The 15,511-nt window shown below is 44.8% G+C and overlaps 1 protein-coding gene across 2 annotated transcripts in view; it reads right to left on the reverse strand.

The window, feature by feature from the left end:
- Nucleotides 1-1,399: 1,399 nt before the first annotated feature.
- Nucleotides 1,400-15,511, reverse strand: part of ZDBF2 (zinc finger DBF-type containing 2) — a 29,686-nt gene continuing 15,574 nt past the window's right edge. The window contains exons 6-8 of one of the 2 annotated variants that reach the window (XR_014502498.1): nt 14,704-14,831; nt 2,691-9,218; nt 1,400-2,646 (exon numbers count right to left, since the gene is read on the reverse strand). Coding sequence is in view for 1 of the 2 variants with exons in the window: in XM_083401107.1 (XP_083257233.1) it covers nt 6,329-9,218; nt 14,704-14,831 (3,018 nt within the window). In the remaining variant the exon portion in view is untranslated. Of the gene's footprint in view, nt 9,219-14,703; nt 14,832-15,511 lie in introns of both variants that reach the window. The other variant, XM_083401107.1, reaches the window with a different exon arrangement.

The following is a 15,511-nucleotide window of genomic DNA, read 5'->3' on the forward strand; positions in this document are numbered from 1 at the left end:
ACCTTCCCCTTCTGCTTCTCTACAGGGTGGTGGGATGCATGTAGCCATACTTGCCCTTGGCTGATGGAAAAGCAACTTGGCTACGATTTTTGGCTGAAGAGAAAGGGTGAGCAGCCCCCCCCCCCCCCATTCCATTTCTGCACTCAGATTGGGAGCTTCTTGCAGCTTTTCATGGGGAAACACCATCAGAACACAGTTAAAGGCATTGGGGCTTTATACGTCCCACGAATGCCTGAGAGCAAGGAAGAAACCAAAATGATACCAAGCCTTATCTCAGGCAATGCTCTCCTCACCCTTTAGAAGCCCATCCGATGCGCTAGAGGAGGGCCACCTGCAACCATTTTGGAAGATTTACGCCAACCTGCTCATGATAATGATCCACATTTTCCCCGTTCCAAACAGCGTGTTCTACCTTGATAAAGGTAAAGGGACCCCTGACCATTAGGTCCAGTCGCGGACGACTCTGGGGTTGCGGCACTCATCTCGCTTTACTGGCCCAGGGAGCCGGCGTACAGCTTCCGGGTCATGTGGCCAGCATGACTAAGCTGCTTCTGTCAAACCAGAGCAGCGCATGGAAACACCATTTACCTTCCCACCGGAGCAGTACCTATTTATCTACTTGCACCTTGTGCTTTCGAACTGCTAGGTTGGCAGGAGCAGGGACCGAGCAACGGGAGCTCACCCCATTGCGGGGATTCGAACCGCCGACCTTCTGATCGGCAGGCCCTAGGCTCTGTGGTTTAACCCACAGCGCCACCCGCGTCCCTATTCTACCTTGGTACACAAGGCAATTGTTCTGTGGCAGGAAGTTACTAGAGAGGTCTCTCATAGGGACATGTTTCTAGTTATAACAAAGTTGAGGGGAGGATGCGGAAATCAAGAAAGGGCTTGCAGTTCAGCTTGCAGAAATTAGCTAGTGGTTCAGTTCTATTTGACAGAACGCAAGTCAAATGAAATTCCCATTTCATAATGTCAATCCTGCCCAAATTTTTTTTTTTTTTTTGGTTTACATTAGTAGCAGGCCCCTCCAAAGCAGTCCCTAACTGATAGCTTAAGGCCTATTGTGGGTACTTACAGAATAAACTGATTTCCTAGCATCTAGCCCAATTGGGTGGGTGGGGATCATTTGAAAGAGCTAGAAATTTGTCTGCATTTCCCCATGATTGCTTCTTACAAGAACTGCTACCATTACACGGGTATTATGCAGTTGTGATGGGAGGGGAATTGACCTAATTATAGCAGTATGTTCCCCGTGGAACAACTTGTTCTAAGGTAGGCACTATTCTAAACAAAGCTTAAATAAATGGCATGGATTTCTGCCAAACAGGTAGCAACAACAGGAAACATACAACACATTTCTGGGCTTTTAAAAATAAAACATAAAACCAACTACACAATACCAACTTTGATCTTTATTTTATTCAAAGAAAAATGATTTTTCTTCCAGATTTTGTGAAAGAAATGAACAAGAACAGTAAACTATTACAAGTAAAGGAGAAATAATAACCTTTCGTTCTGCATATGCTTGCTTATCAGTGAGACAAATGTATGACTTGAAGCAAACTTTTCATATAAAATGTGAAGTTCAGTTTACCCTACGAATTAGGTACTTTTAAATATCCAGCCTATCTTTTATCAATTAGCGTTCCAAAGTTAGCAATCATATTACAGTCTGGAACAATTAGTTGTTTAGACGGTCCTGTTTATTGGAGCAGTGGGGAAAAAGGACTCCTAATGATCCCATAAAGTTGCTTTTAATTAGGTGTGAAATTGAAGATCCTGAAAGCAAGGTTTTATCCTTCTTCTCTGTCTCATTGTTATAGGTGATTGCAGTCAAAGACTGAATTCGGCAACCCCAATAATCTTTAGGAAGTACCTCATTGAGCACATGTTGAAATATGGGAAACTAAACAAGTTTCACAGCCTGGGACCCTCAACCCAAAATATATTTAGCCATCTTCATTTAAAAGTTTGGTACCAAAGTACCTGAGTTGGAAGTGTTAAGCATCTACATATATGTGCAGAGATGGGTTCTCTTGCAATAAACAGAAATCCCAAGCAGGAAAGAATTGAGCTCCAACTCCTGTGCTCAGTACAGTGAAATTTAGCTACAATTGGCAATACTGCTAATGTACTTTGTTCGAGAAATCTTTTGCACCAAAATTCAGAATAAAGGTTTAACCTACCCACACACACACACACACAAAAAAAGTCTTAACCCTTTTAATAGTGAACACAAGAGGCAAATTTGGACAAAAGAAATGAAAGGGGGGTAATAAAACAAGGTTAGAAGTACATTAAAACATCGCTGGAGAGGAAGAGGGAACCTTTATTTTAAATGTTGGAGGAAGCAGGGATTTCTCAACTCTCATAAAGAACATTTGTTTTTCAACATGATTGTGGGTGCTAGGGTGGGGAGCTGGTTCTATGCAGAGATCTGCAGTAATTGCATATTAAATCTGCCTGAAAGCTCTCTTGCTGCAACTCTGATAGCACAGCATGAGAATCATGACATTACTGCCACAAATATGGAGTTTCACCTCTCCAGATCCGCCATCTACTGCACTTCTTTTGGAATTGTACCAGTATTTCTATTATCCCTGCAGGTTTTATTTTGCTCCGACATTTGTCTCGGTGGCAAGTGACCTGAAACATTCTCTGCAGACTTGAGTACAAAGATATCACCAGACAAGATTTTGCTACCGTAGCCTTTTCCCAACTAAATGACACATAGCGTAGGGGAACGTTTACTGTAAAGACAGCGAAATCTGGAAAGCCATTACGGCCAGGGTGGGTCTTGGATCTAGTGGTAGTACTTCGGGGAAGTCAGTTTTTCATGCATAATAATTCTGCCCCAACTTCCTAGGGATTCCTCTTAAAACCTTGATTCTGACATTTAACACAATTTCTCAGGAAGCGGTGATAAAATATTTATCACACACACGTTTCCTTAGCAGCTTCCCTCCCCGTTTCAAAAACGTTGCTCATTTAATTTTTATGGCCAATATACAAAGGGAAGCTTTTGCATGCCCAGTAGGACTCCTGAGCCAGCTGTCCTCCATTTTCATCTCACAGCACTCACTCCAAGGCCTCCAAAAGCTGCTGCCAGCGGAAAGACCTGCAGTCTCATGATACATTGCCTGATCTTCTGTGACTCAGGTCCAGAGATGAAGGGCCTGGCAGAACTGGCATTGGGTTGGGGTTGGGAAAGGGAACGGCACCTGGGAAGGGAAGGGAAGTGTCTGGTGGACGAGCCAGGTGGACCTGTGAGAGGTGTGGGATGGGGAGAGCGATGTCATAAGCCAAGAAGAAAACAGCTTGCGTTTTTTTATCCAGAGCTTTCAACCTGAGATTTTTCTCCTGGCAAACCTCAGGAAGTGCGTAAAACCTTCACATCTCGAAACCTGAAACCTGGCAGCCCTCATCAGAACTTGAACTGAAAACCGGGCTCACCTTTAGAACTGAAAATAGGTATATCCTAGAGAAAATGCTTAGCCAGCATGTCTTTGGATTCTGACCGATCTATTCAGATTGTTGAGTTTGCTCTACTCCATGTGCCTAGGCTGGAGAATAATAAGTTAAACACATACACATAAAATCCACTTAATGGATAAAATGAATCCATAACCAAAATGTCATGGTCACCCCAACTTTCATGTACATCAAGCATAGATAGAGATATTTTAACAGACATGGGGGAGGCATATACACATGTAAGAACCGTAGATGTTTTTAAACATTGAACAGCTTTCCCAAGACTTACACTCTAAGCCCTTTACCTTACAAAAAATAAGATGTTAATCTTCATTCTGTTTTTAAAGAAAAAAATATATCGTTACTGGAAAAATTTTCTTAAATATAGCCATTTTCTTTTTTAAAAAAATTGCTCTGGTTGAAGACCCTATTTACAAAGGAAAGTCAGGCAAATATTCAAAAGTTCTACAAGTTAGATAAACTCTGCCCAGTGCATCTTGCTTGAGGTTGTGAGGAAAAATGAGTGTCGTAGAAGAGCACAACTTACGAATATGTGGAACTCTTTAGTGATAGTCAAAATCAAGCCAATGCACTAAAAACAAAAAGTTAATAAAATGTTATGAACAAACAGAACTATGTATACCTGTATTCATACATCATTTTGTTGTTTTTTTTAAAAAACCCAAATTGGCACATTAGGTAGAAAGGACACTCTTATCAATAAAACTAGGCTAACTTGAAATTTGTAAGTGATAACCGTAAAATTTGGTTTAACACATAAACTTGACTTTGAAAAAGAAACCTTTGCATTATAAGCTTTTTTTTATTTATAAAGTAACTTTGTTATAAAAATTATCAGTGAAAGAACTTCTGTTTTAAAAATTACTTTTCTGTTAGTCAGAATTATCAAATGACTGAGGCACTAATACTGAACAGGGTGCTCTACTTCACATGGAAACAATGTCCTAACAGCCAGGGGTGTCAAAGACAGCGTCAACATTCAGTCTCATGTCAATTCCCGCTTGGAAAGTCTCTTCCCAGAAAACAGACTTATCGACTAAAACAAATCCAGGTGGGGCATATGTAGAGAAGGGAAGCTAGTCTAAAAAAATGTTTTGCATAACCACAATAGCCTAAGAGCAGCATTCAATGCCATGTGAGGCTTTTGAGTTCCTCTCTTCCTCCCAAGTAAAACACACACAAACACACACCCCTGCTCTGGAATATCCACCAACCTTCTGGGACAAATTTCTGCAGCACACCTAAGCAGATCTGTGGGGAATCCGTTTCATCAATTCTGTCTGTCCCACAGTTGGAAGGACACTACTGGATTTAACTCTCTATCTCCAGGGATATGCACTTTTAAAAAAAAGCTTTTAAATGAAATAAAAGCCAAACAAAAATCCCTGTCCATTATTTTCTTAGGCAAACCTACGTTTCTTCCTCAACCGATATCTGTAGATCTGTTTTGACTTAAAATGCAAAGTAGCATCTTTCAGAACTTTTGTCTGCGGCAGCTTTAATTCATTCCCAATATTTTCACAACTAGGCTGTGGGGTGCAGAGAAACCAGGCATAAGAAATCTATTCCATTCTAAAATCCCTGTGTTGTTTTAATTTCAATGAGGGGACAGAAATATTGCTGGTGTGCAGCATTCTGGAGGAACGGTTCTGTGTGGCCCTGGGAAGATGTAGATTAATCTGCTTTCAAAGGGGTAGAGGTGGGGAGGGGGGGAACAGCACGAACGAGTGCACATCAGCAGAGATAAAACCAACACAATGTGGGGAGGGGGGGTTAGAGAGTAATTTCGCAAACCCTGTACTTAGTCTTATACTTCTTCCCATAATTTACAGTGTAATCCCGTGCATGCTTACTCAGAAGCAAGTCCCGTTGTGTTCGGTGGGAATTACCCCGAGGAAAGTGCGCTTAGTCCAGGACAGCAAAATCCTACATGCATACTCACCTGAGAATAAACCCCACTGAAAACAACGGGAATTTACTTTGGAGTATGCAGGTTCTACTGTGACAGTCTCACTGATTTTTTTCCCTGCATTACATGGCTTGTCACAGATTACACTGAAATACAATTCCATTTAATTTTTTGATCCTAGCTCTTGGGCTTGGATCCAAAGACCACACATTACAAGCTGAAGGCACTTCTGCTAACGTCGTGAGGGTGTCCAATTTCCCAACTGCAGTCCCCCCCCCCAAACTGACTCCAGATGTTTGGGGATCTTCCAGAGCAGCAGGGTGCCTGTGTAGAGCTGTAGACAAGGAAGGGGGGAGGACCGGTGATCCTCGCGCACACATGCAACGGATGTCTTCTGCTCAAGGGACGCAAGCCATTGCGGAGTAAAGTTTTGGTGGGTTTCTTGCCAGCTAGGTATGAAAAGCTGAGTCTTATGTACAAGGCAAATGTATTCACTTCCGAAACTTAGTGCACTACATTCCCTTCAGGTAGAATAATGTACAACTCAAGTTCAATATTTCTCTGCTGTGGCAGAGATGCAAGAGAGCCTATTAAACAGGACCTTTTAGTGCTTTCAAACAAACAAATACACATTATTATTTTTTGTAACTTTTACATAATAGAACAGTGCAATGTGCAGCATGCCACCAGAGCAGCAACGTGAACAGTTTGTAGGTATGTTGGCTTCTTGTCGGACCTTGAACTTGTTCAGTTTCTAGCTCTGGCGCAGCAAAAGGTTTCTGAAAAGCCCTCCCACTTTCCACCTCTTCGGCTTGTTCTTGAGGGCCTCTTAGTAGGGAAAATCAACATCCATGTCGGTGTGGTTTGGGAAAAACACCTCACAGTGCAAAGCAGATTCCTGCCTCCAGTAACTTCCTTTATTTTTTACTTTGGATGAAGCCCTTGAGTGGTTCCCTGCCTCTCTTCGGAAATGTCCACGCCCACAATGGCTGCGTCGTTCAAAAGTGTCCCCTTGGGTTTGCTTGTCCCCTTTAACTTTTTAGCATCAAGCTTTTCTTTCTTAAGGTGCTTTGCTACAGTAGCTTTCTTTGCTTGATGCCTGGAAATGGACAAGCCAGAGGATTTCGCAGCACAATAAATCTTTCTCATCCTCCCCTCCCTTGCCTGAGTTGTAGTCCTGGGTGGCTGCTTGCGGATCCCTCTCCGAATGAGGCAACGCCTTACGATGGCTAGTCCTGCAGCTTTTTTGGAAAACCCTGGCTCTCGACCACTGTCCTTCCTCCTCTGCCTATTGAATGGAGTTAACCTAAAGTCACCGTCCCGCTGGGATCGGTGGGCGTTCAGTGGTGAAAGAACTAGGTGCTTATAGGATTTCTCTGAACTGCTACATACCAGACACTCAGACTTCTCCGGGGAAACAGAAGAGTCATCCGCCTTATGACTTGAATTCTTATCTTTCTCCTTAACCGGATCCAGCGTGAGAGGTGTTGACGAACCATTGAAATCCGGCGGATTGAAGGACTTTGGTGCTATGCATTCATACTGCGTATCGGCTCGCTTCTTCCCGTTTGCATCAAGGCTGAGGCTCCTGAACAGCTGCCGCACATGTGAAGCCTTCTTTGCCTTTTCCCCAGCGACACTCCTGGGAGGAGTTTTTAAAACTCGGTTCGTCAGTGGGTCATAATACTTAATAGAAGTCTGTTTGTATTTGTACCTTATGGAGTCCTTACTATCTGTGGAGTTGTAGCATCTTCTCGTTCTGGGAATGTCTTCAGTGTTGCCCCTAGACAATTTCATCTCTGGACAGGAAAGAACATAGACTGTGGTTTGGGGCTGTAAAGGGTTCAGAATTTTGGTGTAAGACTCAGGAAGCCTGAGGGCACAGAGTCTAGTTTTCATGGTGGGCGTCTTCTCATTCTCTGACCATACAAAGTAACCTTTCGGATCTGGCTGCTCATGGTCCCTTCGAATGGTTTTGTGTTTCACTATGGGATAGTTCAGCAAGCTAGTTTGTGTGCCATGGCTAACCTTGACTACTTGGCATCTTGAGGCAAGGCGCCAAGTCCTTTTTTGAGGCTTCTTTACTGTTTCTGGAATGTGTGGTGTTTCTGAGGCAGCAGGAGAGTTGTTGAAGTCAGAGTCAAATTCCGGAAGGCCTTTATCCGACACAGCCTCCAATTCCTCTGCTGCAATTGCACTGATTTTCCTTTCTTCTTCTTCTTCTTCCTTCTTCTTCCTTGTTGTTGCACCATTAGCCAAGGACTTGGAATTAAAGTGGCAGCGGAAGCGACCTTCCCTGAAATCCCGCACAAGGGCTTCAATTTTCATATCATCTTCGTACATGATCTGGGACCACGTCTTTCCTACAAAGGAAGGAGGCACATGGGGCAAAGCTGGGAGAACTGGTTCTTGATGATGAATGGACACATCTGGTTCTGGTTCTGCTTCTGGTTCTGTTGTCTGCTGCACAGAGTTATTTTGAAGAATGGAACTGAGCTGGGAGCCATACTTCTCATCTTGTAAATTTACTTGAACCTCTTTGAGCAATTCTAGATTTTTAACAGCTGCCTTAGGCAGGTGTCCTCCTGACTGAGCATTTGCATCACAATCAAAGCTTACATCGGATCCATGAACACTGTTGTGGTCCAGAAGCGACAGGATATTTACGCATGGGTCCGTCTCTTCGTCTCTGAGAGGCGACTCTTTGGGAGAAGTTTCACAGCCGTGTCTCAGAATGACTTCGCCAATGATTTCATCTACAGAAGTTTCCGCGCTTCCGCTCAGCTGGTTTTCTTTCCCCCCTGAAAACTGGGGGACTGCTTGAAAACTCAGCGAGTTACAGGTACCCACAGGGTTGCTGGTGTCCCTGAGACAGAAGTCGGCGATCTGAGTTTCATCCTGAGCCTGTAAGCCACCTTCTTTTAAAAAAACCTGACCTGAGATTAAAGAGTTGCCTTGATTACACACAGGACTCTCTTGTGAATGGGAAACAGTTCTTGGGGGAGGCTGCAAAACGGGGCTCAAATTTGGAATCGGTAATCCATCTTGTGAATGTGAAACAGTTCTTGGGGGAGGCTGCAAAACGGGGCTCAAATGTGGAATCGGTAATCCATCTTGTGAATGTGAAACAGTTCTTGGAGGAGGCTGCAAAACGGGGCTCAAATTTGGAATCGGTAATCCATCTTGTGAATGTGAAACAGTTCTTGGGGGAGACTGCAAAACGGGGCTCAAATTTGGCATCGGTAATCCATCTTGTGAATGTGAAACAGTTCTTGGGGGAGACTGCAAAACGGGGCTCAATTTTGGCATCAGTAATCCATCTTGATCGCATATCCTCTGCTTAGTTTGCGCACACCTCTTCTGTGAAGCCAAATCTGGTATTACTGAATGCCTCACATTTTTTGCAAGCGTTGGAGGGGGTGGTGAGTGGCTAATGGATGATGGGCATGGTAAGGGGTTCACTGCTGCAAGTGGGGTTTTATGGCTACTACTTTCAGTCGGAATTCCATCTGCTGCAACATGGTTTCTTCTACTGCTAGAGATGTCTATAGTTTGCTGCGAAGTTCCTTGGCTGTGCACTTTCCCCCTTTCTTCTAGCGTATGGAGAAGTGTGGCTGGCCCAGGAGCCTTCTTCGGTTTCTTGTGTGACCTCTGGGAAGTGAAGCAGCCTGACTCTGCAGTCAATGCACTGTTGGTGCTCGGTTCTTCTCCCTTGCTAATGGCACTTTCCTTCTCCAGCACTTCCACCGGCAAAAGAGCCTCATTCCTGGGAAGAGGTTGGGAGCTGCCGATAGGTATGTCGTCGTGAGTCGGTCTGGGGAAGGGAGAAGAAAACTCACGTAAACGTTGTAAATACACTTAACACAAAACTGGGGTTTGCAGCTATGGGATTAAGAGCCCCAAGAGTTAATAAAACAGGAACTACTCTTATAGTAGTCAGCTCCAGGCTTGACTACTGTAATTCGCTCTACACGGGTCTGCCCTTGAAGCTGTCCCAGAAACTTCAGCGGGTGCAGAATGCTGCAGCGAGGCTCCTCATGGGGTCTCTGCCATGGGAGCATATTCACCCAGTGCTTTTCAAGCTGCACTGGCTCCCGGTGGAGTATAGGGTCAGATTTAAGGTGCTGGCTTTGACCTTTAAAGCCCTTCATGGCCTAGGACCCTCGTACCTACGGGACCGCCTCTCCCGGTATGCCCCACGGAGAGCCTCAAGGTCCATAAATAGCAACACCCTAGAGGTCCCGGGCCCTAAGGAAGTTAGATTAGCTTCAACCAGAGCCAGGGCCTTTTCAACTGTGGCTCCGGCCTGGTGGAACGCTCTGCCTCATGAGACCAGGGCCCTGCAGGATCTGATTTCTTTCCGCAGAGTTGTTCCGCCTGGCCTTTGGCTTGGAGCCAATTTGATTCCCTCCCGCTCTTTCTTTTTTCTTTTCCTTTCTCCTCCTGCGAGGAGGCTACATTTTAATATTTTAATGTTTCAATATTTTAATGTTGTATTTTAATTTTGTTTTTAAGTTGTATTCATTCAACTTGATTTTATTCTTGCTTGTTAGCCGCCCTGAGCCCGGCCTTGGCTGGGGAGGGCGGGGTATAAATAAAAATTATTATTAAAATTATTATTATTATCAGTACAATCAGAACTTCAGCTGCAAGTCAAATTGGGCCACCAACAAAAACGCTCCTTAATAACTGCCCCATAACTTACAGGTTTGAACTCTGAATTTCATGGACGGTAATTTATGGCCCATTAATGTTACTGTACTGTTAATGGTCAGGGGTACCTTTACCTTTTAATGTTACTGTATAATGGTGAGGAAGGGAGGGAAGCACTGAGATTCTGCTGCATAGGAAAAACTGCAGCACTGTTCCCAGAACTACTACTAGTGCCAAGACTCTCTGCCACAATGATTAACACTCTTCTGAGCTACTGGAGCGCTGGAGAAGGATATGTTGGGACAATAAAAATAAAAGAAAGAATATGAGCCTTCAGCTGGGCAGCCTTTTTTATAGCAGACACTCTTTGAGGCAGGAAAGCTTAATGTAATAATGCAGCTAATGGCTGCCTATGAGGACCAGAGCACAGAAGCAATGCATACACATCTTTACATTGTAGAATTAGAAATGCTACTTTGATAAAGGTAAAGGTAAAGGTACCCCTGCCCTTATGGGCCAGTCTTGACAGACTCTAGGGTTGTGCGCCCATCTCACTCAAAGAGGCCAAGGGCCAGCGCTGTCCGAAGACACTTCTGGGTCATGTGGCCAGCGTGACATCGCTGCTCTGGCGAGCCAGAGCCGCACACAGAAACGCCGTTTACCTTCCCGCTAGTAAGCGGTCCCTATTTATCTACTTGCACCCGGGGGTGCTTTCGAACTGCTAGGTTGGCAGGCGCTGGGACCGAACAACGGGAGCTCACCCCGCCGCGGGGATTCGAACCACCAACCTTTCGATCGGCAAGCCCTAGGCACTGAGGCTTTAACCCACAGCGCCACCCGCGTCCCTGCTACTTTGATAGGTTTCAATTTAAAGAAAGACAGATTTTTTAAAGTGTATCAACAAGAATATAAATAAGCTATACCCAGTATCAGTTTATACACAGACATGAACTGCATTAGACACCTAAGATAGCACAAATTTCTATTCTGAATAATCTTCCTGTGACAAAAACATGAATATTCCTGTATTGTGTACAGCCACTGGTTAGGATCCTAATTCTCTTATTCCATGAACAGAAGGAGCTCCTGTTTACAGAATGAAAAATTAGGATCCAAGCCACTGTGTCTGTAAAACCCGCATAAACTTAATCCACAGCTGTGCAGATGAATTCTTCTCACCCCTTGTCCTTGCCCTTTCTGTAAACTAACCCGGAGTGTTCTTGTCATTGCAGCCAATATTTGCAATGATGTGGGCTAATTTTTTAATGAGATTCTCAACTGATTACTAACTGTGCCCCCATTCAGTGACTAGGTACACAGGTCCATGGTTGCATTCAAATGTCAAAAGATCTGAGAGGGGAAATCCTACTTAAACAAAGGGTTGATATTTTCCTTCATACAGAACAGTTTACCTGAATAAAGGCAGATGTTTCTGACCGTGGATGCAGGCAGTTAACCATCAGTGTTGCTTTGCACTAATGGTTGAGCAAAGGTTCGTCTTTGCACTAATTATGCTCTCGTGTGCATTTTGTATGTCTGAGTTTATATTCAGATTGCCCTGAAAGAAGCTTTTACAGCAGCTTCCTTGTCCCCATACTGTTCTAATACTAGCTAGAATCAAGATAGCCTTGCAAGATGCTGAAATTCCATTAAAATCAACACAGCAAAGGGGAGATGTGTTAAAAACTCAAACGCCTCTCAAGCAGAAAAATGAACAAAGGCAAAACAAAACACATTCCTACGAGTGTGTGGGAGCACTCATAGCAGCCACTAACCATCTAAGTGGAATGAAAGGTTTAGATGCATGGCAGCTGCTCAGAATTGCGTTCTGGCAGAAAAGCTGGTTTTGTCCTGGACTTTTTGACGCTTTGTATCTTTTAATTTCAAGTCTTTGATAAACCGTATCAGTGAATGAAATACTAGCTTCTCAACAGACACCAAAGAACATTCCTTATGTTCTGGTAGCATCCTGCAGTCTAAGAATTGATGCGCTGTCTTTTCAGAAAGGAAAGAGCAGCAGCATGAAACAGCAGTCTTCACAAATAGCCTCCCTGCCATCAATACAGCACGTAACATAAAAGTATGATGGATGAAACACCAAGGAATAAAACCTTCTACGCTAACTTTTATAAATAATATATCAGGTACCAGAGCAAAATACTATTTTAGTCTGCACTCATTAGAAGGACCTATTCCCTGGCTCGTGGCTGCCACATGTGAGTGAGGTGATTATAGCTAACCCAGAATAGTCAGGTGTTTATTTCACTCCAGGAGTTTATTATTAAGAAGTTCCAATGGTGACCTCACAGCTGATGCCCAGGTGGGATTTTGCTCTTGACATACTTTGAAAATCAAATGGAAAGGAGGAAAATGAAAGCACCGGATCCCAGGGCTGGGTCCATCACTGACTTCCTTGTGCACCATGGAAATTCCTCTTCCTTCCCTGCCCCCTGCATGCTGCATCCTGCCCCCTCAGAACAAGCTCTGGTGGGGTTGGAAGACCCTCACTGGATACAGCCCGCTGTTTTCAATACAGCATCCCTCAAAAAGATGGGATAGCTTTGTTTGGGCTCATATCTGTCAACTTACAGATTTGAAAATAAGGGGACAGCAGCCTCTAAAATAAGAGATCAGCAGCCAAAATAAGGGATTTTGCTGTTGTGGAGTTGCGTGCATTGGTAGGATTGACAGATGATGCCAATCCGGCATAAGGCAGTTGCAGCGCTGCCGTGGCTGCTGAAGCGCCGCCCTTCTGCATCCCTCCCCATCCCCTCTTCTTCCTCCTCCCTCAGGCCACCTCCTCAGCTGCCACCACCGCTGCTGCCTCCGGGCTCGCGGGCGGCCTGGGCAAGTCTCTCTCCCTCCCCCTCCCTCAGGCGGAGAAGGGCCGATGGAACTCCTCGCGCCAGGACGATGGCGCCAGCGCGCTCTCTCTCTTGTGGCGGACCCTGAGCCGCTGCTTCCCTCCCGAGCCAGGCGAGCATGAAACCCCGGGAAATTTTAGGAACATCATCAATAAGGGACAGCAGCGGGACACGGCGCTGGGATAAGGGAGTTTCCTGCCAAATAAGGGACACTTGACAGCTATGTTTGGGCTCCGCTTCAGGGCCTGCACAACTGGTTCCCTGCTGTGCTAAACGCAGCCCACAAGGCACATTTTGTGCCAGCTGCTTGATGGGGAATCCTGATAGGGCTCAGCAGAGAACACTGGGTTTGGGGCTCAGGATCCCCACTCAGGCCCCAGGCAGAAAAGATACTCCTTGGGGGGGAGGACAGATACAAATAAGATAGTGAGAACTATGCATTTCCTTCACTCTTCTGGATGTCTGTTGCAGCTCCATTTATGCTGGTGAAATTACACGAACAAACGGGGATGAGTTGCAGTGAGCCTCAGGTTTGCACAGTTCCCCTACCCAGTGAAGTAAATGCCTCCGTAATTATGGTTCCAAGCTGATTTGTTTCAAACAAATCACAGGTAACATGAAAAAAAGGTGGTTAAGCAAAAGCAGATGCCAACGCTTCCAAACTCCTCCTCCAAGTCTCACCGCAGCTTGTTCCAGCTTGTATGACACTGAACTATGGTTTAATGTGACGCCAAACTGCAGCCATTGTGCACTTCCCTCACACACCCATAGTTAATTTTTGCATTCTCATCAATTCATCAAAAATGGCAGAGCCCAGTCCACAGCAGACAGAATAAATTTTCACAATTCAGTTTTCAGGATTAATATTCAGTCCCTCGTCACTTCTCACAGCAAAATTCCTACATTATATACCTTTGCTGGCATTGATCTGGACATTCAACTTTCTCTGCCAAGATATTCCTTCCAGGTATCATTTGAAATAACACCATCAAGAGAAAATGAAAGACCCCAGAAAATAAAGGCGGGGATCTGGAGCCAAATTTGCACACAACATCTCTTTGAGTAGAATTCAATCTCATGCTATTGCAATCATTCTGTCTGTGCAAGCATTGCATCCTACCAGACAGAATGTGTCCCCCCCCCCCTGCTGTTCTGAAGGGTTCTTCTGACTCCCCCTAAGTCAAATTGGGGGGTAGGGTGGAGGGAGGAGAGGGGAAAGCCCTTTTGTACAAATGCTTCCGTGGATGTGGTTTGTTGCATGACTTGTATCATGCAACGATTGCACAACCATAGAATTGTGCTGATTTATTCTACCAATTAAATTTAAAAGCTCTGTACAGTGGTGCCTCGCAAGACGAAAAGAATCTGTTCTGCGAGTCTCTTCGTCTTGCGGTTTTTTTCGTCTTGCGAAGCAAGCCCATTAGCAGCTTAGCGATATTAGCGGCTTAGCGGATCAGCTGATAAGCGGCTTAGCGGATCAGCGGCTTAGTGGATCAGCTGTTAAGCAAGCCCATAGGAAATTCGTTTTGCGAAGCACCTCCAAAACGAGGCATTCGTCTTGCGGGGCACCACTGTAATTAGTGCAGATATATGAAACAATCCATTAAGCCAAATACATGTTTTGTATGAAGCGAGGGTCTCCAGGCAAAAGTTCCCTCTCCAGAGGGCCAAACCTGCTGCAAATTCAATAATTTAAGAAGTTAACACACTACCTTGCATATATATTATAAAAGTTAGACAAGCCAAAAAAAAAAAACTAAAAAAAAAAACTGGGCGTATTACCTGCTATCATGGTATCTATAGGGATGGTGCCGCAAAACATCTTGAAGGAAACGCTCCATCAGGCTAGTTGTGCCCGGACGATTCCTGCAGTAAGTGGCAAAGTGCCTGTGCTGGGTACTGGACACGTGCTGAACGAGAGAAGAAGAGGATGCTTTATATTAATCAGCTATCAAAACTTAACAACTATTTTCATTACAATACACAAGATCAAGGGTAACTCCCAAAAAGATGAACAGAAAAAGAATGCCAGTTGAACACGTGTGATAAAGCTGCCACTGAGCTACCCATCTCTCCTTTCCCCCTCCCAACCAAACACTAGAATGGGTTGGCAAATTAAGGCCCGCAGGCCGGACAGGCCCAATTGCCTTCTGGATCCGACCCATGGACGGTCCGGGAATCGCTGTGTGGATCTCCCTCTCCCTCACACGGCGGTGGCGCCTCCTCCTGGCCAGTGTGGTGTAGTGGTTAAGAGCGGTAGACTCGTAATCTGGGGAACCGGGTTCGCGTCTCCGCTCCTCCACATGCAGCTGCTGGGTGACCTTGGGCCAGTCACACTTCTCTGAAGTCTCTCAGCCCCACTCACCTCACAGAGTGTTTGTTGTGGGGGAGGAAGGGAAAGGAGAATGTTAGCCGCTTTGAGACTCCTTAAAGGGAGTGAAAGGCGGGATATCAAATCCAAACTCTTCTTCTTCTTCTTCTTCTTTGAGACTCCTTAAAGGGAGTGAAAGGCGGGATATCAAATCCAAACTCCTCTTCTTCTTCTTCTTCTTCTTCTTCTTCTTCTTCTTCTTCTTCTTCTCCCTGCCCT

Source organism: Podarcis tiliguerta (genome assembly GCF_965153285.1).
Source record: "Podarcis tiliguerta genome assembly, chromosome: 1".
Taxonomy (NCBI): Eukaryota; Metazoa; Chordata; class Lepidosauria; order Squamata; family Lacertidae; genus Podarcis; species Podarcis tiliguerta.